The sequence below is a fragment of the Choristoneura fumiferana genome, chromosome 15 (genome assembly GCF_025370935.1).
Source record: "Choristoneura fumiferana chromosome 15, NRCan_CFum_1, whole genome shotgun sequence".
NCBI classification, from domain to species: Eukaryota; Metazoa; Arthropoda; class Insecta; order Lepidoptera; family Tortricidae; genus Choristoneura; species Choristoneura fumiferana.
Window position 1 is genome coordinate 15,040,656 of NC_133486.1, and position 25,078 is coordinate 15,065,733.

The 25,078-nt window shown below is 40.5% G+C and overlaps 1 protein-coding gene across 4 annotated transcripts in view; it reads right to left on the reverse strand.

Annotated features, from left to right (window-relative positions):
• Positions 1 to 21,320, reverse strand: part of LOC141435472 (uncharacterized) — a 59,142-nt gene extending 37,822 nt beyond the window's left edge. For all 4 annotated transcript variants that reach the window (XM_074098158.1, XM_074098157.1, XM_074098156.1 and 1 more), the window contains exons 1-2: positions 19,531 to 21,320; positions 13,810 to 13,966 (exon numbers count right to left, since the gene is read on the reverse strand). In XM_074098158.1, coding sequence (XP_073954259.1) covers positions 13,810 to 13,966; positions 19,531 to 21,168 — 1,795 coding nt within the window. In that variant the 5' untranslated portion in view covers positions 21,169 to 21,320. The remainder of the gene's footprint in view (positions 1 to 13,809; positions 13,967 to 19,530) is intronic.
• Positions 21,321 to 25,078: the final 3,758 nt, after the last annotated feature.

The following is a 25,078-nucleotide window of genomic DNA, read 5'->3' on the forward strand; positions in this document are numbered from 1 at the left end:
AATTTTGAGTTGAACTCTATTTATATACCTACCCGTAACAAAATAAGAGCGTTGACAGGTAGCTCTAGTTACCAAAAGCAATTGAGTGGGGAACTTTTAAGAGCATAGGTACTTATGAAAAGTAGGTACTTTTGCAGATATATTGCGTTTTGAAAGCAATATCAGCAGATGGCTGGATTAGTTTGCTTGTGCACATCTGTAAAGGAATTTTGTAGGAATGTTTGATTCAAAATGTAGTCGTGCTAAGGGTGGATCCATTTGCCTGTGCACACTGCGTTTTTTAAATAAGCCCAACTTGGGCTTTTGTATCGATACAAACGTGATATGCACACGAATTGTATGGCTGCTCTATTAAAAGAAAAACGCGCTGTACTAACATGCGAGTTTCAAAAACGCTTGTCGACGGCGCGTTTAAAAAACCGGCCAAGAGCGTGTCGGACACGCCCAGATAGGGTTCCGTAGCCATTACGAAAAAAATAAGAAACATTTTTCTACGGATTTCGTTTTTATCTTATCTTTCGTATCTTCCAAGTTTAGGTATATTTTATACCTTAGGCTGCTATTTACTCTTAAACTACTAATAATTCTCAAGAAAACTAAACCGTTATAGTTTTCCTTGTAAGTTTGATATACTTACTACCATCCTGAATTTTTTCAATTTATTCTACCCACCGGTTTAGATTTTAGAGGGGGGGACGCTCGATTTCAATGATAATTTGCACTTTAAAGTTGAATATTAAAGCAAACATATCACTAAATCGAAAAATTGGTCTTAGCAAACCCCTAATGGTTTTTAAAGATTTATCCAACGATACCCCACACTATAGGGTTGGATGAGAAAAAAAAATCACCCTCACTTTACGTCTATGAGAGGTACCTCCCTAAGTTTTTTTTGAATTTTATTTACTATTTTGTCGCATAGTACATATATATCCGTGCAAATTACAGATTTAGCATTCATAGTCTCTGAGCAAAGCCGCGGACGGACAGACAGACAGACTCGGCGAAACTATAAGGGTTCCGTTTTTGCCATTTTGGCTCTGGAACCCTAAAAAACGCGGTGTGCAAAGGGCCGCCAACCCCAATCGGGACTCCATTTACCAAAGACTTACTATTACTTGATTAATTAAATAGGCTCCAACTAGTATCTAATAGCCCTGGAGCGTCTATATCGACTGGTCGAAAATTGTTAGTCATAACGTAATGTTAGTTATAATGTAATGTTTGACATAACTCTTTTTTTCTCTAAAACCATTTATTTTTCAGAATTGTTATAAAACAAACCTGACCTAACCTATAGAGTTTTACAGGATGACCGTTTAAAAATGTATGGTTTAAGCGGGAAAAATGACTTTATGACTAACAATAATTGTGACAAACATTACATTATGATTTATAAAATTATGGCAGTCGAAAGGATCCCAGCCTAGGACCCTGTAATCTCATGGTATGCCTCTAAATAAGTAACCACTTTTAAGGCCGTAAACGTTAGATATCAATAAATTTATGAAAATGCGTGTCAACCAAAGTAAAAAAATGAAAAGAATTTGCAGAGGTAGTCAGCGACGCGCCTAATATATATATTAACAAGGTGGAAAAATCTCTTAATTGTAGAACTTTGGTCCCGCCCGTATACCTCGAAAATAATTCGTCTTATTTTCGTCTTGAATAATCATTATTTATATGTGTTCGACTGTACTTGCGCCACTGGCCCATTTGTTTAAATTTAGTTCGGGTAAAACGAAGTACTTTTGCATTGTCGCAATACATGGCGCGAAAAACATGATTGGCGCTCGAAATACAGAGAAAACTTGAATCAACAACCCGAACGTAGGGTTGTCAACTCCAATACACACGAATGAAAACTTTTTAAAATTTCTAAAAGGTTTTTACTAAAAACTGAGATCCTCAATGGATCGAGTTTGTTCAAAATCAAGAGCAGGATTGATGCAACGTAATCTAGCCGTATTTGGGCTTATTAGAACAGTCATAGACATCGGTTACAGCTCATTCTGGTATCAGTTCAGTCCATCACTCTGTAGGGCTACTACGAAATTTGAAAATCGAAGCTCGTGTGGAACTGTCCCGCTGACGCAAATATTATTTTATACGAGAATGAGAGGGACGGTACAATACTAACTATGACTTTCGAATTTCGTAGTAGCAGTATTGGTTAGAATGACGACAATGGGTAGTAATTTGAGAGGTCAAACTGACGGACTGACGGTCCAGACTGATGAAAATTAATTGTTTTCAATTATTCGTCAATCCGGTGTAAAAGACTAAAAAATTTAATGATGCACTAAAACCGACTCCAGAATGTAACCGAAGTCCTAGGGTGCACTTTTGACTACCATATCCAGGATCTAATGGTGGAGCAGTCATGCAGGTCAAGCTCATTTTTAGTTCTTTAAACTGTTTCTATTACTTTCATCGCTTTAAAAGTACGAAACTCTCAGTGCGCGAATTGGACTCGCACTTGACCTGTTTTTTCTTTTTTTTCTATTGTCGCAAATAAACATTTCTCTTCCGTTTATAATATAAGCCGAATATTTCAGCACCTATAAACAATAATATTACTTTGTTCACCCGCGACCTTATGGTAGCTCCACTTATACCTACCAGACAACCTTCACACTGCAGCGCTGTAAGAACACGCACAAATCACACAAGCCCAGCGTCGCCACCCACCACCACACTACTGACTCGTTCCGAACTAAACCAGAGGTCATTCTCAGAGCAACACAACCGTTCACCATGCTACGAAATTAACATCTGCTTTGAACCTCCGCAAAGTAACGCCTGGTTCAATAAATTACGCATACTCGTATTTCAGACATATTTCAGCTTGTAACTCTTTTCGCTCTGGCAGCCCTAACCGCAGTTATCACTCTCGCGCAGATAACGGGCGAGAATGGCGCATGCCGCGCATTCCGGCTTATTATAGACGCGGTACTTGCGCGTACGCACCTATCTATAGGCACGGCAATTCACGGCATGTACGGAACTGGAGTGTCTTGCGAAAAGTGGTTTAATTCGACCAATAATACCAATAATACGGGTCGCACACAAAATTAAAGCGTTATGATTTTATTGATAGATAATGTTATTACTAATTTTTAAAGAACAGACCAATTTAATAATGGGAAGAAATCACCGCCGCGCCGGCCATAATTATACAAGTGCTTCGGGAGACGTGAGCAGGACGGGATCCTTTCGACTGCCATAATTTTATAAGTCATCAATCAATCAATTAATTAGTCATAATTTTTGTTAGTCATATTTTTTCCCGCTGAAACCATACATTTTTCATTAATTTTTAAATGGTCATCCTGTAGAGTAGAACTCTATAGGTTAGGTAAGGTTTGGTTTGCAACAATTCTGAAAAATAAATGGTTTTAGAGAAAAAAAGAATTATGTCAAACATTACATTATGACTAACAACTTTTGACCAGTCGATATAGACCCGAACAGGACCAACCAGATTCAGTTAGTTAAGGCTTTACGGCTCGTATATGTATTGTACAGTCACCTGCATTAATATCTGCCACAGCGAAACGTGCAAAAATATCTGACACGTCCCACCGGCCCTAGAAATAGAGTCGTATCAGATATTATTTATGCACGCTTTGCTGTGTCAGATATTGGTGCTGGTGACTGTACCAGTATTAGTGAGATTCACGTTAGTAAGTTATGTTACCTACGTTAAAATTGAGTATTTTTTTTTTATTTGTGTGGGGAGACCGAGGAAAGTTGTGACAGAGGAGAGTAGTGACAACGTCGATTTTTCGGAGCTTATTAACTGCTATCGAGCTTGCAATCCTACGCTACAATCCTGGTTTGACTTGTTGAGGTTTAACTGTTTCGAAAATGGTTAAACTGATCGAGTGTTGCCATTATTTCCGGTTGCGAACTTCCTTCCGCTGGCGTTCGTGTCGTCATAGTGTGTTGTGTTTTTATATGTTTTAGTTTTTAAATGGGTCCCACTGAAAAACAGTGTTGCGGCTTGCCGTAACAGTATGCTGAGTGGGGTCCACTTTATACTATTCGATGTTATTATTATTTTTTTCTCTCCATCTAATGTATTTTTATGTGTACTCTCTCTCAATAGCGCGCATTTTTTAGTTCAAGTCTCGAACTATCAAACGCGTGATGTTGCCAGCTCTCTAGCAGTAAATAAATTTCCAAAAATCGACGTTGTCACTACTCTCCTCTGTCACAACTTTCCTCGGTCTCCCCTAATATTTGTTGCATTTGTGTTACTTTTGTAAGAGTATAATAAACTAGCTTTTGCCCGCGGCTTAGCCCGCGTAGGATTCGGTTATCGCACGCTGTTCCCTCGGGAACTATGCATTTTACCGGGATTAAAAGTAATCTCACTCTCTGGTATATAAACTATCTCTATGCCAAAAATCACGTCGAGCCGTTGCTCCGTTTCGACGTGAAAGACGGACACAAACAAACATACACACACTTTCGCATTTATAATATTAGTATGGACATCTTCTTTTTTTACAGCGTGAGTAGCGTGATTCCTGTGAATTCGTTAAGAGGACCAGTAAAAAAAGATCTTATGTACTTGATTAAGTTAAACTGAAGCTTGTACCTAAAGAAGTAAACTCGTGCGCCTGTGCGTTGTTCATTGAGTCTCTCGACAGGTAAATATCGCTAGTATTGTGAGGTACGTTTGACGCTACAGTCTTGCTTGTGATTTGCTCATTGAATTATTTAAACAATCATAACCGTGACAGACATTTATCAAACGGACCTCACGATAGGGCCAACTAGCTTGCCATAGAAACCCTCAATAGTTAGTTTCCTTGGTGATGATAGGTAGCACTTGTGTGTGTGGAATACAGTATTTGATTATTTTTCATTTATTTTATAAATCAAAGCTTGTCAAAGCATGTTATTGAACAAAAAAACAATTTTAAGCTACCTAACAGAGTTATAAAGGTTTGAAATTCAAGATTAGACTGAGAAAGACTTACTTGCATGTGACGTCACACGCAAGTAGCGCCATACTTGCTGCATTAGAGCAAAACGTTTTAGAAAGAGACAGATATAACAAATCAAAAAATCACTATAAATCCAATTTTCACCCGATTTTATTTTTCTGTTCGCTAAACATTGTCTGTGTATCTATATTTTTCTAATACTATACAGGATACGGCAAATTCAACAATTGTCAAATACCGTATTGTATACAATACATCCTGCGAGGCGTAGATTTTTACTTTTCCATTCGCAGAACTCCGTTTTTATTTGGCCTAAGCTTGGCAACTGTACTATTAATTTTATAAAGAAGTAACAAATTATCCATCGAATTCCAGCAACTATTGAAAAAACCAATAACAGTGACATTTTCCTCGAAAATTTTCCTGACGAGACGCTAGCTCCGTTGTTTGGACAGCTGATTATATGTGAAATGTTATTAATAGTAGTACCTAGTTAGCTACTACAGAATTAAGCTGCATTCACACTTATCTGTCGTATTGTGTCGTGACGCATCAGAACGGTATCGGTTTCATACAGTGTATATGCGTTCATATTTATCTGATGCAGTGTGTTGTGACGGCTTGTGTTGTGTCACATCAAAGCTATAGAGAGAGCGATAAAGAGCTAAGCATCACAACACGACAGATAAATGTGAATACGGCTTTAGTTTTATTTAAAGACTTGCGTTTGCCCACGGGTTCGCCTACGCCGAGATTCTTGATAACTTTGCGTTATTAACGCATCTTTAAACATCTTTTTCAAACGTTTAATGTTAGAACAATTTGAAACATCAAAGCCGGGGGTACGCTTTCATTGACAGAGCGGAGCGAAGGCGTGTGGAATATACCAATCACATTGTCATATTTTGTGGAATAAATCTATGAGTGGCAACAATTTTTTTATCTTTCAATTTGGTATGTGTATCCTAATTTATTAGTTATCGAAAACCCATAATCTGTATTGTAAACAAAAAACAACTAATGAGCAGTCAAAAACAAAAAATAACTTTTGAAATATCAACGCATGCTTTTTAAAATCAGCGTTTCCGCGTTGAGGGTGATAACTATATCACAGAATAAATTATAATACACTATATGGACGTGACGTGGTAAAGTGAACAATCGTACGTTCACGCCGTCACATCAGCACCTAGTGTACACTACACCCAAGAATGACTTTGCTTGAGTTTTTCACCAATTAAACTATAAATTGTCCATGGTCGAAAAGAAAAGAACGTTACTGGAGACCATAAATTGCAGAAGAGGATATTTATTCATTACGTGATAGGACACTTGATACGAGACGAGAATATCTTTTTAAAACTGCTGGAAGGAAAAGTAGAAGGAAGACGAGGCAGAGGAAGGCCAAGATTGACCTATTTTGACCAGGTGAAGGAGAAAGTTGGCGTCACGTAGCTCTTAAATTTAAGAAGAAGGAAACTATAAATTTACAATCAAACTCTTACCAAACCTCAAGGTTTTCGAGGAGTTCCCCATACAATTAAACAACATTCGGAAGCACTGCACGATTATTTCGTTATCCAAAGGACAATCCGTTACGCTTCGCAAACAAAATTATTACTGACACCTACGTGAAGATTCTGAATCAAAAATAATCAGTTATGAACCGTGGGATTTAAAAAGGTACTTTGAAAGTACGCGCTAGTATAATGTCGAAAGTAGACTTCTCTTGTTCGGGTGGCAGAAACTTGTAGTATCATCATGTGATCGAAGTCAGACTTCCAGACCAGTTGCCAAGTATTTGGCTACGGGGTGTTCCTGTTGATTGGATTTGTCTAATCTAATACCATGATTTATACAAACAACAATCTTATTTTGTTTTTAATATTACTTAGTTATTCTTGATATGCCATTTTGAATTATTGTTTATTCGATTTTAATTTAATCTTTAGGCAACTAACGTACTGGCAACACACAATTTATGTATTGATTTGCATGCATATACATGCCTAAACACGAAACATGGGTTATTTTTGTCCTGCTTGACGTGCCTGAATATAAGCATCATTTAATTGTTCCTGCATTTGACGATTTCAATGAATAAAAGTATACATTTACTGCTTCATCATCATCATCATGTCAGCCGAAAGACGTCCACTGCTGGACATAGGCCTCCCCCAAGGCTCTCCACTCAGACCGGTCTTGTGACTTCCGCATCCACCGCGATCCCGCAATCTTAACCAAGTCGTCGCTCCACAAACTGTTCACTGTTTATTTGGACATAAATAAGCCCCAAATCAAACAACGCCATTTGCTGCCACGGACATCTCTTATGTTTTGTTTATCACAATGTTTATTTTTATATTTTAAAAGTTTTCCATGTTCGTCTCGCTGATTGCTTTTATATATTAAATGTGTAATACGGTATTTGACAACTCCTGATTTTGCCATATCTTAATATTATTATGAAAATATAGATAAGTATACAGATAGTGTTTAGCGAAGAGGAAATTTAAATTGGTTGAAATTGGATTTACAGTGATTTTTTGAACCAGTCTCTTTCTCAAACGCTTTTCTCTATGCAGCAAGTATGGCGGTACTGGCGTGTGACGTCACATGTCAGTATGTCTTTCTCTGTCTAATCTTGATTTCAAACCTTTATAACTTTGTTCTTTGTAAAGGTAGCTTATTTTTTTTTTCTATTCGATAACAGGCATTGTATAGTTTTAATTTATAAAAAGTATACAAAATAGTCAAATACCGTATTAAGACCATTGTTTGCTACCTATTGGGTCCCGTGGAATGGCCATCAAAGCAGAGGCAATTGTGAGTAATAAAACAACACCATTGTGTGTAATTGTAATTGTTTACGTTTTTCTATATAATGTCATGAGTAGTTCTCTTTCTACCAAATTATTAATTTATCGATTTGATTGATCTAGCTAGACTTAATCACGAGCTATTCCCCCGTACTACCCGCTGGGCGGCGCTGTGACGTCACAGCGCGTCACGCTTGCGTAACGCAGCGCGTATTTATTTAACGCCGCCATTTTGGAAATAGCCCGGCTTGTAGTGTCAGTATTTATAGCTCACTGTCGACTGGGTCACCGCTGAGGTTGCATTTACTTTCACCGAACATTTAATTATAGCTTTACGTGCAGATAAATGAAACGTTTGAAATTCTTGAAAGATTGTAGGCGGAATTGTGCATGAGTTAAATGGGGAGAGAAGCTTTTTATGTGCCGACGTACTAACAAGTTAACGTGCTTGTAGCGTGGCGATCTCGGTTTTGGAACAAGACGACCCGTATCTGCCCGTGGGTATCGTGAAAGGCGACAACGAACTTCGGACTCCTGCTCTGCGGTGTGGAAGTCAAGGAGTAACCTCTACACTACTTTCCTAAGCAAGTTTGCATCACGCAGTCCAGTAAAAATAAACAAATTTATATTTCTACTTTGTTTTGCCCGCGGCTTCGCCCGCGTGGAGTTCGGTTATCGCGCGCTGTTCCCTCGGGAACTGTCCATTTTTCCGGGATAAAAAGTAGCCGATGTCACTCTCTGACTCATAAACTATCTCTATCCCAAAAATCACGTCGAAACAAAGACGGCAAACATACAAACACAACTTTCGCATTTAAAATATTAGTACCTATGGGTTATTTATTTAATTTTCATATTTCGATTCCTCATTTCGGCCCGTACGGAGGCGTAGTATTTTCGAACGTTAGGCGAGGTGCATAGGGTAAAAGGTTGGGAATCCCTGCTCTAGCTGTTGCGAGTAGCAAATATTTCTAGGCCGTGGGCGACACGGCTCGGGCTTCAAAGAATCGGATTGCACGTGATTGAGGCCGGGCGAAAATAAATGTTCCTAAAGAGGCTCAGGTTAAATGCAAGTGCTCCGGACGATGGTCAGGGGCGGAGAACCGTCGAAGGCAGCATAGATGACGATAGCCTAGTGGTTAGAGAAACTGACTATGAAGCTTGTGGTTCCGGGTTCGATCCCCGGTCAGGGCTTACATTTGAATGAATAATACGAGTGTTTGTTCTCGAGTCTTGGGTGTTTTGTTGTTCGTTTTGTTGGGTGTGCTAGCTAGCCAGAGTCAACGGGGGCAGGCTGAAAACCAGCGCTGGCAGCTTCTGAGCAAGCGCAGCATAAGCTGAGCCTGTTCCTGCCACACAGTGCAAGGGACCGGCAAACACATTCTATATTAGTTTATTGTTTATTTGTATTCTGTGTGCCTATCCTGTATAGTTCATGTTGGAAAATAAATCAATCTTCTTCTTCTTCTTCTTCATCTTAAAATGTATTTAAGTATGTTTTTCCGTTGCCTAGTATCCATGGTACAAGGTTTGCTTAGTTTGGTACTTTGGTGGTGTAAATTGTCCCATGAAATTTATTTATTTATTATTTATGGACTAGCTGTTGCCCGCGACTCCGTCCGCGTAGAACTCGTTTATGGCTATCCTGCGAGAACTATGCAATTTTCCGGGGTAAAAACTATTCTATGTCCTTCCCTGGAACTCAAACTATCTGTATACCGAATTACACCTAAATCGGTTAAGCGGTTTAGACGTGACGAGGTGACAAACAGGCAGACTTACAAATTTACATTTAATTCTTTCTCCTGACAATAACGAACGCAACAAAAAAAAAGTGTAATAGGTCCAGCCGTTCCCGAGTTTTGCGCTTAGCAACACATTTTACGTTTTTTTTTTTTTAATAAATAAATAAATATCACGGGACAATTCACACCAATTGACCTAGTCCCAAAGTAAGCCTAGCAAAGCTTGTGTTATGGGTACGAAGCAACGGATAAATATAATTATATAAATAGATATATACTTAAATACATATTAAACACCGCTCATCCAAAACAAAAGTAGTCGCTTATCACTTAATATCTAAAATTATAAAAATTTACATTCCAATAAGTTATTCAAATAAAAATTAGGGGTTCACGACATTTGTATCGTGGGGGCATAGGTTGAGGGAGCTCAATGAGTGCCATTGCGCCCTGTCCTCGGCTCAACGCATCCAGCTTTTACCAGCAGCCTATATCGTCACTCCACCTGGCCGGAGGACATCCTATACTACGTGAAACCCCAAGGTATACTTAAGTACTTATAACTGTTTTTGTATACTTAGAAATCGCAAAAACGCATTTTCTTTCACGCTTCCTTGGGTTCCACGCGATAGACACTGTCGCAAGTTTACTTCTGACTAGAGCAGTAGGTATAAGCTTAAAATGGAATAAAGTGCTCATATTTATGTAAACTTTTGGTACCCAGGGCCCAATTGTATTACAAATTACAAGAAAATATACTCTATTTGTTCTAAGATGATTCAAATGACACATGATGATTATGTAACTTTGTGAGGCGATAACTATTTTTTATTTTCTCCAACAGATATAATGCTTAAAAAAATGAAATCACATTAAAACTGCTGATTGTTCGAATATTTGAACTCAAATTGGCTAACAAATTGTTAAGTTACTGCGTAGACACTGTGTTATATTAACTTACTTTCTTTAATGAACGCCCTTACAATGTTATTTCAATACGCCGCAATTGCTAGAGGTGAGGGTTATCGGTAAAAATAAAAGCGGTAAAATAAACGAACTTATTATTAATTTGCAAGATCGTTCATCAGTCGGAAAGTGACACTCCAAGTGTTGGATAAGTTTATTTTATTTATTATTTATTTAATAAAAACATTACAACTTCATTACAGAACATCCAATGCGACAGCGTACCAACATATTATACAATTTAATATACACAAATAAGCTTACTTAAAAAGTTATATTTTTTAAATTCAAATAAGATTTTCAGTTCGATAGCGTAACGTTTTAACCAACAAATGATGCAATAGCCACTTTTAGCACTAGGTACCTAGTACCTATATGCAAAAGTATCGATAGTTTGTGTAACAGTAGGAGGGACTCTAGTTCCGTCAGTTTTGGCATCTGTCATTTGAATCATGTTAGAACAAATAGAATATATATAGTGAATTTCAATATGAAATTGCTAATACTATTTTTTATTTGTTATGCAATTGGGCCCTGGTGGTCACTTCTCATTCTTCGTCATTCGCACCTAAGACCAATGATAACTCACTGTAACTGTAAGGTTCAGTGATGTCACCATCATAATACTTGCTTCATTTGTTTTGTACACAATATTCAACTCAGAAAGTATGCTCTATACATACTCCATTCAACATGGCATGAATGGATTTTCATTGTTCAAGGTTTACTGATTGTTTCAGTGTCATGCTCATACATAGCCTTTGTTACGGCCACACCTAAGAGCAAAGATCGTATAGGCCTAGGATAATGGTTAAAGATCTACAAAGCTTGACCCTATCCTACGAAGTGCAAAATTCGGTCTTCGTATCTTGCCGACCCGCTGACGCTTATATTATTTAATACGAGAGTGAGAGGGACGAATTCATAGTAGCCCCCCAGGTCGTTGCCGCAGGGCGAATATTCAGCGTTTTTGCAGCGTTTTCTTTCAAATCAAAAACAAATCATATAAAAAAAAAAACATATTTGTCATTGGTATCTTGGCATGTTATTAAAAGAGGTATAATCAGGGTTGTTTTTTTATGAAAATTGAAGACAATACCGATGCTGAATTTAGCGTGATAAAAATTCTTGTGACTTGTCTTTCCGTTGTGTTATATAAACGTGGGACGCCAATGACGTTTGACCGCGCGGTCAAAACGCTCGAATGTTTGCCTGCCCGATAAATTGGCGTGCATTGGGTCGATTCCAGGGTAGGCAGTTGATAGTTTACGCCGCAGCACCGCGCCACCAGCACTAGCGCTGCCTACCCTGCTGCCTAGTGACTACTTAATGCACGCCATAGACCAGGTCCAGACGGAGCATTATGCGCGCGAGGGCACTCGCGCGTTCCCGAGGTACTAGAGATGGGTAGCTCACGAATGATATACACAAAAGAGCTATATCAGTTCTCTGAACTGTATCACTCTTTATATCAGTTCAAATCCAAATGTATCATCTTATTATTAAGCTCACTTGCACAGACTCTTATTTTGCCTTTGATAATGCGACGATGGCTGACAAAATTCAGATTTTAGATGACATGATCTAACATTTTGTCACTTATTGTCAACCATATATCATCGAAGGAGAAAATGAAATTAATGTCCAATAAGGCAATAATGTTACGTTTCGTTCTGCGAGCTACTGATATAGTGAGCAAAATGAGTGGTATATATCTTAAAGGCCAAAATGGCAAAAACAGAACCCTTATAGTATCACCATGTCTGTCTGTCCGTCTGTCCGCGGCTTTGCTCAGGGACTATCAATGCTAGTATGCTGTAATTTTGCACGGATATATATGTAAACTATGCCGACAAAATGGTACAATAAAAAAATTCTAAAAAAATCTTTTTTCTCATCCAACCCTAAAGTGTTGGATATCGTTGGATAGGTATTTTAAAACCATTAGGGGTTTGTTTGCGAAATATTCAACTTTAAAGTGCAAATTTTCATGAAAATCGAGCGTCCCGCAAAAGCCGCAACCGCATTACATTTATCTGTCGTGTTGCGTCGTGACGCATCAGAACGGTATCGGTTTCATACATTGTATATGGTTGCGTTCACATTTATCTGATGCAGTGCGTTGTGAGTTGTGACGGCTTGTGTTGCGTCGCATCCGCATCACAAGCTATAGAGAGAGAGAGAGAGAGAGAGCATCACAATACAACAGGACAGATAAATGTAATTAGTTTCATACACATTCCATGTCCATACAATGTTCGGGAGTGTGCTCACAGCGCGGTCGGATGGCGATCGCACTACTGGCGCGCGACCAAATTTCGCAAGAGTTAGACTTATTCTAATGCTGGCGTTTTTGCAGTGGGCATCAACCACGCCACTTAGACTGGAGTTGACTGCATGCAGCTCTTTCCTTTAAGGCTGATTTTCATTGATCCAGTAGTCCAGCGCTAGCAGTAGGATTCCAGCGCTGGATTGGTTTGTAGCAGATGTTCCTGCGCTCCGACTTCTGGCCGGAGGGTGTGGTGTTCCGTCGTTTTAGGATATCGACGAAGACGACTTTCAATAATCCGTAATTGGTCCAATTAGGGGTCCGGACGAAACAAATTCATAAAAATAATTTTATTTGTTTTATGTTATTAACCCGTCGAGCGATTTAGGCACACACATGTGTGCCTAAGGAAACTTGTCCGAAAATGCGCTAGGTGCACTCAGTGAGTGTGTCTATCGCAGTTCCGGACAAATTTCGCTAGGCGCTTTTTGCACCCCCAAATCGCTCGACGGGTTTAGTATAAGTAGGTATGTATATTTATAAATTAGGTACCTATATACTTTAAATATATAAGGTGCTACTCAATCGTATTGGGTAACTGTAATGAAAGATATGTCATATTATTAGAAAATTAAAAATATATAGGTTGGTATTGATTTGTATGTCTTTTTTGAATAAAATCAAATTTTACAACGTATTGATTTTTTACTGTTAATGTAATTTATTTATCTATCTTCTATATATTATATTATTATATTATCTTCTATGCTCTATATCTAAATAAATAAAAATTAATCGTAAAATGTGTTGCTAAGCGCAAAACTCGAGAACGACTGGTCCGATTTCGCTAATTCTTTAATTGTTGTGTTCATTACTGCCAGGAGAAGGTTTTTATGGAACTAGTTGAAAAATACAAACATTGGAACATAGAATCTCCTCCTTTTTTGAAGTCGGTTAAAAATAATACAATTCTAGGTAGGGTCCCTTGCGTTGCCTCGGGTTGATCGACCCGCTTTCTCTAACCGGTTCACATCTTATGTTTCATGACCTACCTTCAGGTATCTTGAGGGTGGTCCCGAGGTTTATTTGCTGCAGCCTCGCCAACGCGGCCTGTTGCAGCGCGCGGCGCTCCACCTCGCTCAGCGTGAGCAGCGACGTGTCCGTGAGCCGCACCGAGCGCCCGCCGCCGTCTGCCCAGGAACAGCTGCCCTGCGCATAACGCGTGACGTCATCACACCACAACTCGTACAGACACTAGTGCCACCGCCCCAAGTAGCGGGAAGAGTGTTTTTACAATACAATGACCAGGAAGCGTAACTTTGGTGCGGGTGGGTGACACTTTCCCGGCCCGGATAATACCGGGATGGAAATACCCACCCTGTTTTTCGTGTACACGCCCATAGAAGCTCCTGTCATTGTCTGTCGATATTTATTTGTTTCGTTTCTAGTATTTTTTTTTCATGGCAGATGGTTAAAGTTGAAATTCATGTTTTTGAGACAACTTAAATCAAGATTAATGAAGTTTTTTTCAGCATTTTACGGTAGTTACTGACAAAATAACACAATGCACTTCTGAAGGAACTATTTACGATTCGATACACATAAAAACTGTTATTAAGAGCTTTCCAAGTCGATGCTGGTACTAAAAATTTCAAGACAAAGGGGAGTATCCCCAAAATTCTTTATTTCGGTAATAACTCAAAAACCGTGCAACTTTTACTGGAGTCATGTTAGGTTGGTTAGGTTCCTCTTGAGCTGGCCTACCTCTGGTGTCACTGTGACGTTGTACTTCTGGGACACCCTGTATACTGAGCGGCAAAAAATCTGGCCCTTAGATTTATGCATATAAATAGGTAATTTTTGTAGGTATGAAGAGTGGGCCAAATTTTGTGCCACTGAGTATATTAAAATAAATAAATATCATGGGACACTTGACACCAATTGACCTAGTCCCAAACTAAGCAAAGCTTGTACTATGGACACTAGCCAATGAATAAACATACTTATATAGATAAATCCATACTTAAATACATATATAACATCTAAGACCTTAACATTTGTTTTATAACAGAGTTATAAATGTTTCACAATCAAAATTAGACAGAGAAAAAAAATCTAGCGTGTGAGTTACATGCTACGAGCACCACCCTACCTAAAGCACAGCGAAAAGCGTTTCAGAAAAAGACCAATACCTATATAGATTTTTCAATACAATTTAATTTTCAATCGAAACGAAGGTCCGAACGAAGGAATAATCAGTAGGTAACGCTATTAAAAAACATAAAAAATATGTAAATGCGGTGGTAAAGAGCTTGTTCACTTTTATTGATATTTTATCCGTAATCATGTTATTATTCTTAACATCTAAAAGCGCTGCAGCAAAACTACAAACCACTCGACAAACATTAAAAATAGTCGCTTCATAACGAACACACGAACAACAGTTTAACCTAAATAATAACTTAATCCACATTTTAAACTATGTCATTTATCACTTTCAACGAGACCGCGACGTTTTAAACTAATATATTAAGGGGCTGCGACCGCCTATCCGTCTGTCATAGATATATAAAAGTGAAGCTCGGGTTTGTGAATCACTGGGCGGTATATGTAATATATTATATATGTTTTGTCTGAGTTTCCGCCCACGGGGCCTAAGTGATGATGTTTTATACGACTTTCGAGAAATGCGTTTGCGATCATTGCTCTTTGGATTTTGGTAAACATTCGCGAAACTCTTATGTAATATGAAATTAAGTGTTCGACACTACCGATCAATTGAAATTTTTTATAAGCTATCAAAACGTACTTCCCATTGATTTTGTACTGGATCAGCGAGCTGTGACGTCATTTAATTAAAAACTCAAATTATTCATTTCAAAAAATATTTATACTAGCAATACGGCCCAGTTTCTCAGGGAAGATTTCATAACTAAAATAAGACTAAATCTACCTTGCAAGCATTTTCTGTCTTACTTATTCATTTAGTTTTTGTGTGTAGATTTTTGTATCATTTTTTTTTTGTTTCGTGTCAATTTTTCAAACATTTCTTTCATATAAACACAAATAAAAAAACTAACTAGATAAGTTATGTGCGAACATACATTTTTTCCATTCATTTTTACAAGCCATTATTTTAGTATCGCCTGTTGTTCGTAATCAAATCTTAAAGCCAGACACACATCGGCCACATATTATGTTAAAAATATTCATCATCCCAGCCTATATACGTCCCACTGCTGGGCACAGGCCTCCTCTCAGAACAAGAGGGCTTGGGCCATAGTTCCCACGCGGCCCAGTGCGGATTGGGAACTTCACACGCACCATTGAATTGCTTCGCAGGTTTGTGCAGGTTTCCTCACGATGTTTTCCTTCACCGTAAAGCTCGTGGTAAATTTCAAATGTAATTCCGCACATGAATTTCGAAAAACTCAGAGGTGCGAGCCGGGGTTTGAACCCACGACCCTCTGTTTGAGAGGCGATAGGTCAAGCCATAGGCCACCACGGCTCTATTAAAAATATTATGTTAGTGAAATTCTGGAAATCCGGCCAAGATCGTCTATGCAAGACGGAACTCCTTAACGGCTAATATCATCGACTTGAAATTTGGAAAGGAAATGAATATCAGTCAGCAATAAAAAAGTTGGAAGCAAAAATGCATCCCATTACAAAAATATTTTATTTATATTTATACAGATGTTACACCTATTTTACACATAATTATTTTATCATTATCACCAAAGGTATTCGCTATACCGCGTAGAAAATACGTAATCATTTTGCACCTTGCACCGGGTGCATATTTGTGTGATTTCAGTCTATTTATACGGGTTTATTTTGATTCTCATTAGGCACACCACGTGGGCGCGGGTAAATTATAATAAAGCCGGGAAGCGAAGTTAGCGTAGTTATGTGCTGCTGGCAGTGGAAGGTGTAGGTATGTTAGATTTGATGCAAAAATTATGCAATGCGAGCAGGGCCGGCCTTAGCCATCTATACTCCATTTAATTTAAGATTTGAATTAACGGTCAAATTGTAACACATGTTTCTCGGTATTTCACACACAAATGGACTAGAAATACCTCCAGATACATTTATTAGCGGTATTTACTATGTTTATTATTTTATTACAGAAGTTAACACAATTTTAAATAGTTTCGTTGTTTCATTTAAAAACGTGTGCATATTTCACCGTTAAGTTTCAAATCCATACTGATATTATAAATGCGAAAGTGTGTTTGTCCGTCTTTCACGCCGTAACGGAGCGACGGATCGACGTGATTTTTGGCATAGAGATAGTTTATGGGCCCGAGAGTGACATTAGGCTACTTTTTATCCCGGAAAATGCACAGCTCCCGAGGGAACAGCGCACGATAACCGAATACCACGCGGGCGGAGCCGCGGGCAAAATCTAGTGCTAAAATAAATGGAGTATAGGTACCCCGGGCGAGTCATGCCTTTGGCACCCTTTTAGAACTCGTACAGCAAACGACAACACAATATTTTAGACTATCGCGGACATTACTAATTATATGAAGCGAGTTCGAGTTCCAGTAGTAGTGGGCAACTTGTTAGGAAGAGGGTAGATCGATAACGTCCGATTCATTTTTCTGAGTGACAGTTATACCAGCATGCCCGCAATGCTCCAGTCGTCTCGTGATCATGGCGCATGCAAACACCATGCAACTGTGCCAAAATATCGAGCTTCTCTAAAATCAAGGTACAAACGACAAAATTACAGGTCGTGTTTGTTAGATATAGTAGGAAAGTAAAAGTTCGCAAACAAAAATATTTACTCGAAATCATAAGTTCAACCAAAATTATTTCATATATGTATGTCGACCGAAACATTTATGAGATATGAAATATTGGAGCGGACGATTACTGGCGCCAATAATTTAGACGTGCTCCTCACAATATGTTAAGTGTTATCATAACTATTTGCTGGCTGTAATTTTTATGTTAAAAACCTGTCAAGAGCGGTAGAGTTTTGTTGGCTCTGGGTCACGAGCGAGCACAAAACATTGGCATTTTATTAATAATTTAACGCGTACTTTGATGAGTCTTACTTACATTTTATCTACTTAACTTGCAACATAACATAAATGTACTTATTTTATTAACACTAATTAGGACATAAACAGGTAACTAACTTGAGAAATTACAATCTCAATTTACGTAGAGAAATTTCCATATAGGTATTTGGCCAATCAAGTCGACGATATCAGGCAGGTGTCGAAATACTTTTTGTAAGTATTCTTTGAAACGTTTTGTGCCTGCCAGAATATTTAGCGGACTCGGTATATTTGTTTGAGTAATCAGGTTAGATAAGGTTAGGCTCCTACTACCCGTCCTCCTCCTCCTCCTCGTGGCTCCTACTAACATCCGTTTAAAATAGTAGAGCTAAGGTTATTTGGATAATGATGCAAAATAACTGTTGCAAGAAATATGGTACTAAGTTACTTTTTGTAGTTCAGACACAGAGATAATTTCTTCTCTTAATTTCTCAGTGACTTTGGTTTTATGTTATATTGCACCCATTTTGCACCCGCCCTGCGCCTGCGTGCGGCGCTATCTTGAGCCCGCCCTGCGCGCTGGCGGCGCTGCTTTGCGCCCGTGCGCCAATTTGCACGAGAACTAATGTTCCTAGCAACGGCTGAATTCTACACCAGACGCCCGAAGAATGTATTTTTAAGTGTACTCCCGAAAGATATAGCAAGATTTAAAATATTGTGTGCGAAAAACTTTTTCGGGGTATTGTTTGTAAATGTAAACAGAGAATGCTTGAGACTTACACTACTGTAGATTGATGGAAATGATATAGTGTTTGCTACAGCGGAAAGTTTTGAGCGTTTTTGTCGTAAAGACAGATTTATACGTCCACTTTATAATCTAGACTATTTTATTACTTTGAATGCTATTGTACTACGAGTATTTCTGACTATCAAATCAAAGTTTAATGTTAGTAAATAATTCTCATAACTGGTAAGCTTTAATTGATTAGTGCCATTTCCGTTAGTAATTATTTCATTATAAACACACGAACAAAACAAATGGAACATATAAAGCGCAACATTATTTAACAGAACATGAAAAGGGCTTCCGAAAATGTATTTACAATTATAGTGTGAAGCTCTGCCCGAATAACATCTATCATCTATATAGTTATAGTCTTCATTAGACACCTCGCTTAGCTTACCTATCAGAGATAGAATAATGTCAACCAGGTCTACATTTATTATTAGGTATGTAAAATTACATTCTTGATGTTTTATCTGTGACATGGTACCCATGTGACCCTTTTGATATTTTGTAAAACATATTCTTTCCTCCTTTCCTTTCTTTAATAATTAATTTCGGAGGCCCTATGATTTCGTCCACCAACTGAAGCATGATAGTGTGGAACCTTTTCACAGAAAATATAATAGTGACATATAGGAAAATGACGCTGCGGAAAGTTTCTACGGCGGGCCAGGATTTCAGGAATCAAATGGTTCGATAGTACAGTCAGCTACAGAGAAAAAGTATCTATTGTAATCTCATCTACCAATTCAAACGGAGCTGACTTAGTTTAACGTACAACGGTCACCTGCATGGAACTACTTCCACCGGACCTCTATGAACGATTACGTTAAATCAAGTCCGCTCGGCTCGCAGTGTAATTATGTACTACGTAAGCTGGGCATACAGCGGTAAACACACGGGAGGGTACTTTTTCTCTACAGTTAACCATAGGTCTAAGCATACAGTAAGTGGAATATGTGGCGACTGACCTGAGGCGTCCAGGAGGCGGCGACGCGGCTCGAGGAGCGGCTGCGCGTGCGCCACAGGCGCTTGCTCACGCTCTGCACCACGCTGCTCGACGACCGCGACTTCTGCATGCCACCTGCGGGGGGCGGGGGGGCCACTGTAGGTGCGCTGCGCCCCAGCAGCGTGGAGAGGAACGAGTGTGCGTGCGTCGGCGACGCGGGCGACGGCGGCGACGTCGGCGTAGACGCCACCGACGCGAACTGAAGGTCCCGGTAAGACAAGATCCACGCTTCCTCCGTCTGACACCCCTTGTGCGGACCATCATCATCTACCTCACCCGGCGCGCGCGGTTTTATATTACGCAGATTCTTGTCGTAGTTAATACGCTTGAAGCGATCCGCCTTGTCGGCATCCACGCTCTTCTTCCGCGCCATTCTCAAGTAACGCTTGAGCTTGTCGCTGACGGACTGAGAGACGTCGTCGTGGTCGACGCTGGAGCGGCGGCGCGCGCCCTTCCGCTCCGGCGTGGGGCTGGTGGGACTGGTCGGCACCGTCGCCGCCTCCTGCCGCTCGCGATACGCGCGCTCCAGCTCCACCAGCAGCTCCTCCGGGATGGCGTACGTCTGCGTCCCGCTATCCACCATGTTGTCCTCGAGCGACTCGCTGAACACCTCGATGAGCGGCGGCGGAGACATCGGCGGCGACCGCAGCGTGTCGTCGGAGTCGCCATCGTCGATCACTTTCCCGAGACGCGACGGCACCTCCACGGATCTGTTCCGTAGCCCGCCGCGGCCACTGAACCCACTCGCGCCGGGGACGTAACCGCCGCCGCCGCTCCTACCGCCTCTATAAGGCTTAGTTTTACGAAGATCATGGTACAGTCTTTTCAACAGGTTCCTGTCGGTCAACAGGTCCTGCACGATGTGGTCCCTGTTCGGCGACCGGCAGTAGTATCTGCTGAGGTTCTCGAGCAGCGAGCGCTGTGTCGGGTCGCGGCCGTCGGCGTCGCCGGGCGCGCGCTCCGACTGCCGCTTCAGATACCTCCTCAGCGATTTAACTAACTCTTCGGAGTCCGAGAGCCTCGACGGGCCCTTGTCCTCCTCTACTTTCAGGTACTTGCGCAGCAAATCAACTAGCGTGCTCTCCTCGTCTTCGATGGGGACGCGGGGCTCAGCGGCCGCGAGGAGAGCGGCGCCGACACGGGGCCCCGGGCCGGGCCCGGAGGGCGAGGCGGGCGGCGGCGCGAAGAAGTCGCGCCGCAACTTAGCGATGTCGAACCGGCCGCCGGAGGTGTGCGGGATGAAGAGGTCGCTGGGGCGCGGCGCGGGCGGCGCGTCGTCGGAGGGCGAGCGCGCGCGCACGGAGCCGCCGCGCGGGCGCTTCCGTCGGCGCGGCTTGGGCAGCGCGCCGGGGTACGAGCTCTTGCGCCAGAGCAGGAAGCGCGGCTCCTTGGCGCACACCTCCTGGAAGTAGGCCTCGATCCGCGGCACGTCCTCGGCGCGGTTCTGCGCGCCGTCGGGCACGAGCCGGCGGCCGGCATCGCTCATGTACTTCCACGTCTTGCGCGTGAGCAGCCATCGCTCGCGCGGCTTGTCGCGGCGGCGGACGGTCTTGGTCATGAGGTCGGGCGCGGGCTCGCGCGCGGGCCGGCGGCGCTCCATGCTCAGGGGCGGCGGCGCGGGCGCCGCATCGCGCGCCGCGAGACACCTGCGCGAAACTGAACACTAGTGCGATCTGCGCCGAAATAGCCGTCCGGTTATAGAGCGGCCGTGAACTGAATACAGGGTGCGCTCGCGCAGTGGCGTGCGGCGCGACTCGGCGCGGACTGCCGCCGGCGGTAAACAAACCACCCGCCTACGCCGCGCCCCGCCCGCCCGCGCTTCCTTGACCTATGCGGTGACATCCCGCCCTACCGGCACTTGACGATGGTCAGGGCTTTATGCACCACCTTTATAGCCTACGCTGTGTCACACACAAGTGAACATAACGTGTTCGCCTCCAGACACAATTCCATTTCCGACATGGGGGGTTCTTAATGTCTTTGCTTTATTACTCGAATCGATCGTATGAAGGTACGAGTATTTTGGTATTCGGCGACCATAATAGTGCTAGCGTATGCCAAAAAAAAACTGCACATGGTGTTAAAAGCATGAAACTCGAAACGTTTGATCTTTAGACCATACGAATCAATTTGACCCGTAGCACGAAAAAAAAACGAAAAAGGAGAGGAGTTATGACTGACGTCATCTTTTTTTTTGTATGGAAAAAATATTCTTTTTTGTTCTGAAACCTACCGTGTCCGGTATCTAATGAAAGGGCTTACTGAGCCAATTCTTAAAATATATCATATCATTACATTTCAGTCAATTTTTTTAAATTAAAATAAAAATCATTTTCAAAACATACCAAGTTTGGGCTCCTCCAGATATGATACGGTTGAATCATTATTTGTAAACTATACCTAAAATTATATGTAATAGCCTCATATCCAACCCCAAGCAAGCAATTTTGAAAATATTTACATTTAGCGCGTGTCTTAGTGCGCCGCCGGCCGCCGAGCGAGCAAGAGAGGAAAGCGGCAGGGAGCGGAGGCGGAGTACATGCTCACGACAAACATTTAAGTCAAAAGCCAACCAATAATAATAATTGCTAATATTGAGCAAATTACTTTTCATACCTGTTTCAATTAATAGTGATTTTATCACATTTTGTAATATTAAAAAATAGTAAAAAAATACTCAATGTAAATATTTTCAAAACGGATTTCTTGGGGTTGTATATGAGGCTATATCATATCATTCCCTAAACTTGGCAGTGTATCTTATAAGATACATAATTTTAGATCATCTGTTTGTATTTTTTTTAAAGTTAATTTTGTTAGCTCAACGAGAATCCAACGAGGCTTGAATTCAGTACACTTGTCTCAACTTGCCAAGTTTAGGGTTAAGTATATTTTACAAATAATGATTCAACCGTATCATATCTGGAGCAGCCCAAACTTGGTATGTTTTGAAAATGATTTTTATTTTAATTTAAAACAAGTGACTGAAATATAATGATGTGATGCAACATTCTGAAAACATTACTGGCTCTCGTGAATGCTCTGATGCTCAAAACCAGGTCGAAGCAGGCATTCCCGGAAGTGCTGGCGAAGAAAGGTTGGAAATCCACTCACGGTACTAAATATAGAAAAATATTGAACGAAATTAAATGCCGCCAATGTGAGACCAATTTAACTAGTGCGGAATGAAATTTAGAAAAAAATGGAATTAATAATTGGATTTCATTTAGAGAATTGAAATCTATAAAAGATAGAAAATTAACCTACCCTTCAGTACTCTACTCAGTGCCGTGAGATTGTTTGGAGACATAAAAAAGTTTACAAACGATTATTTGGAAGAAAACCCTCAGAGAAATGATATTTTAAAATATTTAAAAAAATGCATGACATGACGTGTGACTTTCTCGATTGCGACCAGCACAAAAATTCTGTAAGACTTCTTTAACCTAACATTGAGATTGTCACTATTTAACTGGTGCAACGTAATAAATAAAATCCTATAAGGCACAGATGTGATTCGTTTTCAAAATAAGGTTTTTTACACCCATGCAAGCGAAAGCATTCAATAAATATAAAACGAGATTAAGACATAAAATAATGCAAAAATAATTATTGTGTTTTGTTTTTTTGTCCCGGATTTTTAAATGAATTAAATAATTAATGTACCTAATATCAAGCCACAAATATTTTTTAGCATAACAGACGATGTCACAGCCCCAAGAATTTCACAAGAATTAAAAAAAGTAACTGTCAAAATGTATAATAAGCACCTTTCGTATGGCGGTTTTTTTTCTACGGAAGTTGCCTGTCTGAACGTTAGTTCTCTGAGTAGTCTGTGTTTATAGTACCTATAACAACTCTCTTTTTGCATCGGGGGTTAATAAATCATTAAACCCGTGACCATATCGGCGCTAGTGATGCAATTGTCTGCATTTGGAGCGCTAAGCCACTCTGTCACAATAACTCTGCCGGGAATCCAGTTGGACTCGGACCAACGCGTCAGACCAACTTTATGGACGTAGCGGAATCCGAAGTGTAATGGGCCGAGTTGAGAATTACTCCGATGTATGGCTATGATCGATCACGTGTGAATGTAACCATTAAGGGTAAAAAATATAGTATTCAAATTTGATTTTTAACCTCCGACACAAAATGTTTTTTTTTGGTTTATTTGTGTGTGATTGTGTAAATTTTATTGTATTTGTGTGTCTTCCGTATTAGTGAATAAATGTCTTCTTTATTTTTTTCTTTCTTTCTTTCTCGTCACAAAACTCTCCCAGGGTTTGTATGATTTTTGTGCGTCACTGTAAAGTGAGGAGGCAGAGGAGTTGCATGAGCAGATTCGATTTTTTTGGGTTATTCCCACCTGTTACCACCAATTTGATATCAGTGGGTGTCAGTGGTAACAGGTGGGAATTTGTTCCCCACCTGTTACCACTAATAACTAATGGGAATAAAAATTCCCATCTGTTACCACTATACTAATTTTTGGGCTGCCAGTTCCCTTTGCTCGCAGCTTATGCTGAGCCTGAGCCCATTGCCACCTACTTATGTTTTTTTTGATTGTGTAATTCTGTCTTATTTTCTGTGGCAATAAATCTTTTTATTATTATTATTAATTGGTGGTAAGTACTGAGTTTTTTTTTCCCAGCTGTTACCACTGGTAAAAATTGGTGGTAACAGGTGGGAATAATCCATTTTTTTGCATAGATGTATGTAGCTACTGCGAACTCACAGTACCCTTTAAATCATCATCATCATCTTTTATACGTCTAACTGCTGAGCACAGGCCTCCTCTCTGAATTAGAGAGCACTTTAATTATAGCTATAGCCCGCGACTGCGTCCACGTAGAATTCATTAATCGCTATCCCGCGGGAACTATGTAATTTTCCGGTATAAAAACTATCCTATGTCCTTCCCCGGGATTCAATCTATCTGTATAGCAAATTTAATCTAAATTGGTTCAGCGGTTTTCACGTGATGCGCGGTCAAATAAACAGATAAACATGCAAACAGTCAAAAATTCTAAAAACGGTTGGAACGTGTTCTACTATCGATTCTAAGTATTCCCAGCCAACTTTTTTTCGAGTATCTTCCATGTACCTACAGCCTTTCGAACCTCTCAGCTTTAATGTACCTATAGATAGATAGATGATCAGTACTTCTGTGGACGCCTGCTGAAGTTCCGCGAAGCACCAGGGTCCAACGAGTATTCGAGAATGGCTGAAACTACGTCATCAACAGATACCAAAACAAGCTAATTACGATCGCGATAATAATATATTGTTGCGAATAGCAGCACGTTCTCGTGCTAACATTGCTGGCGTGTCCGGTTTCAGTTGATAACACGCTTTAATACTAAGCTTGGGCTTTAGAAGGTCGAGTAAGTAGCTGGGCGTAGCAACAACGTACAGCCTAAGACTGCGTTTCCACGAGAAACCGAGAAAGTCGTGAGCCTATAGAAGCGCTTCCTTTACCTATTCTCGCTCTGACTTCACCTCAGGAATCC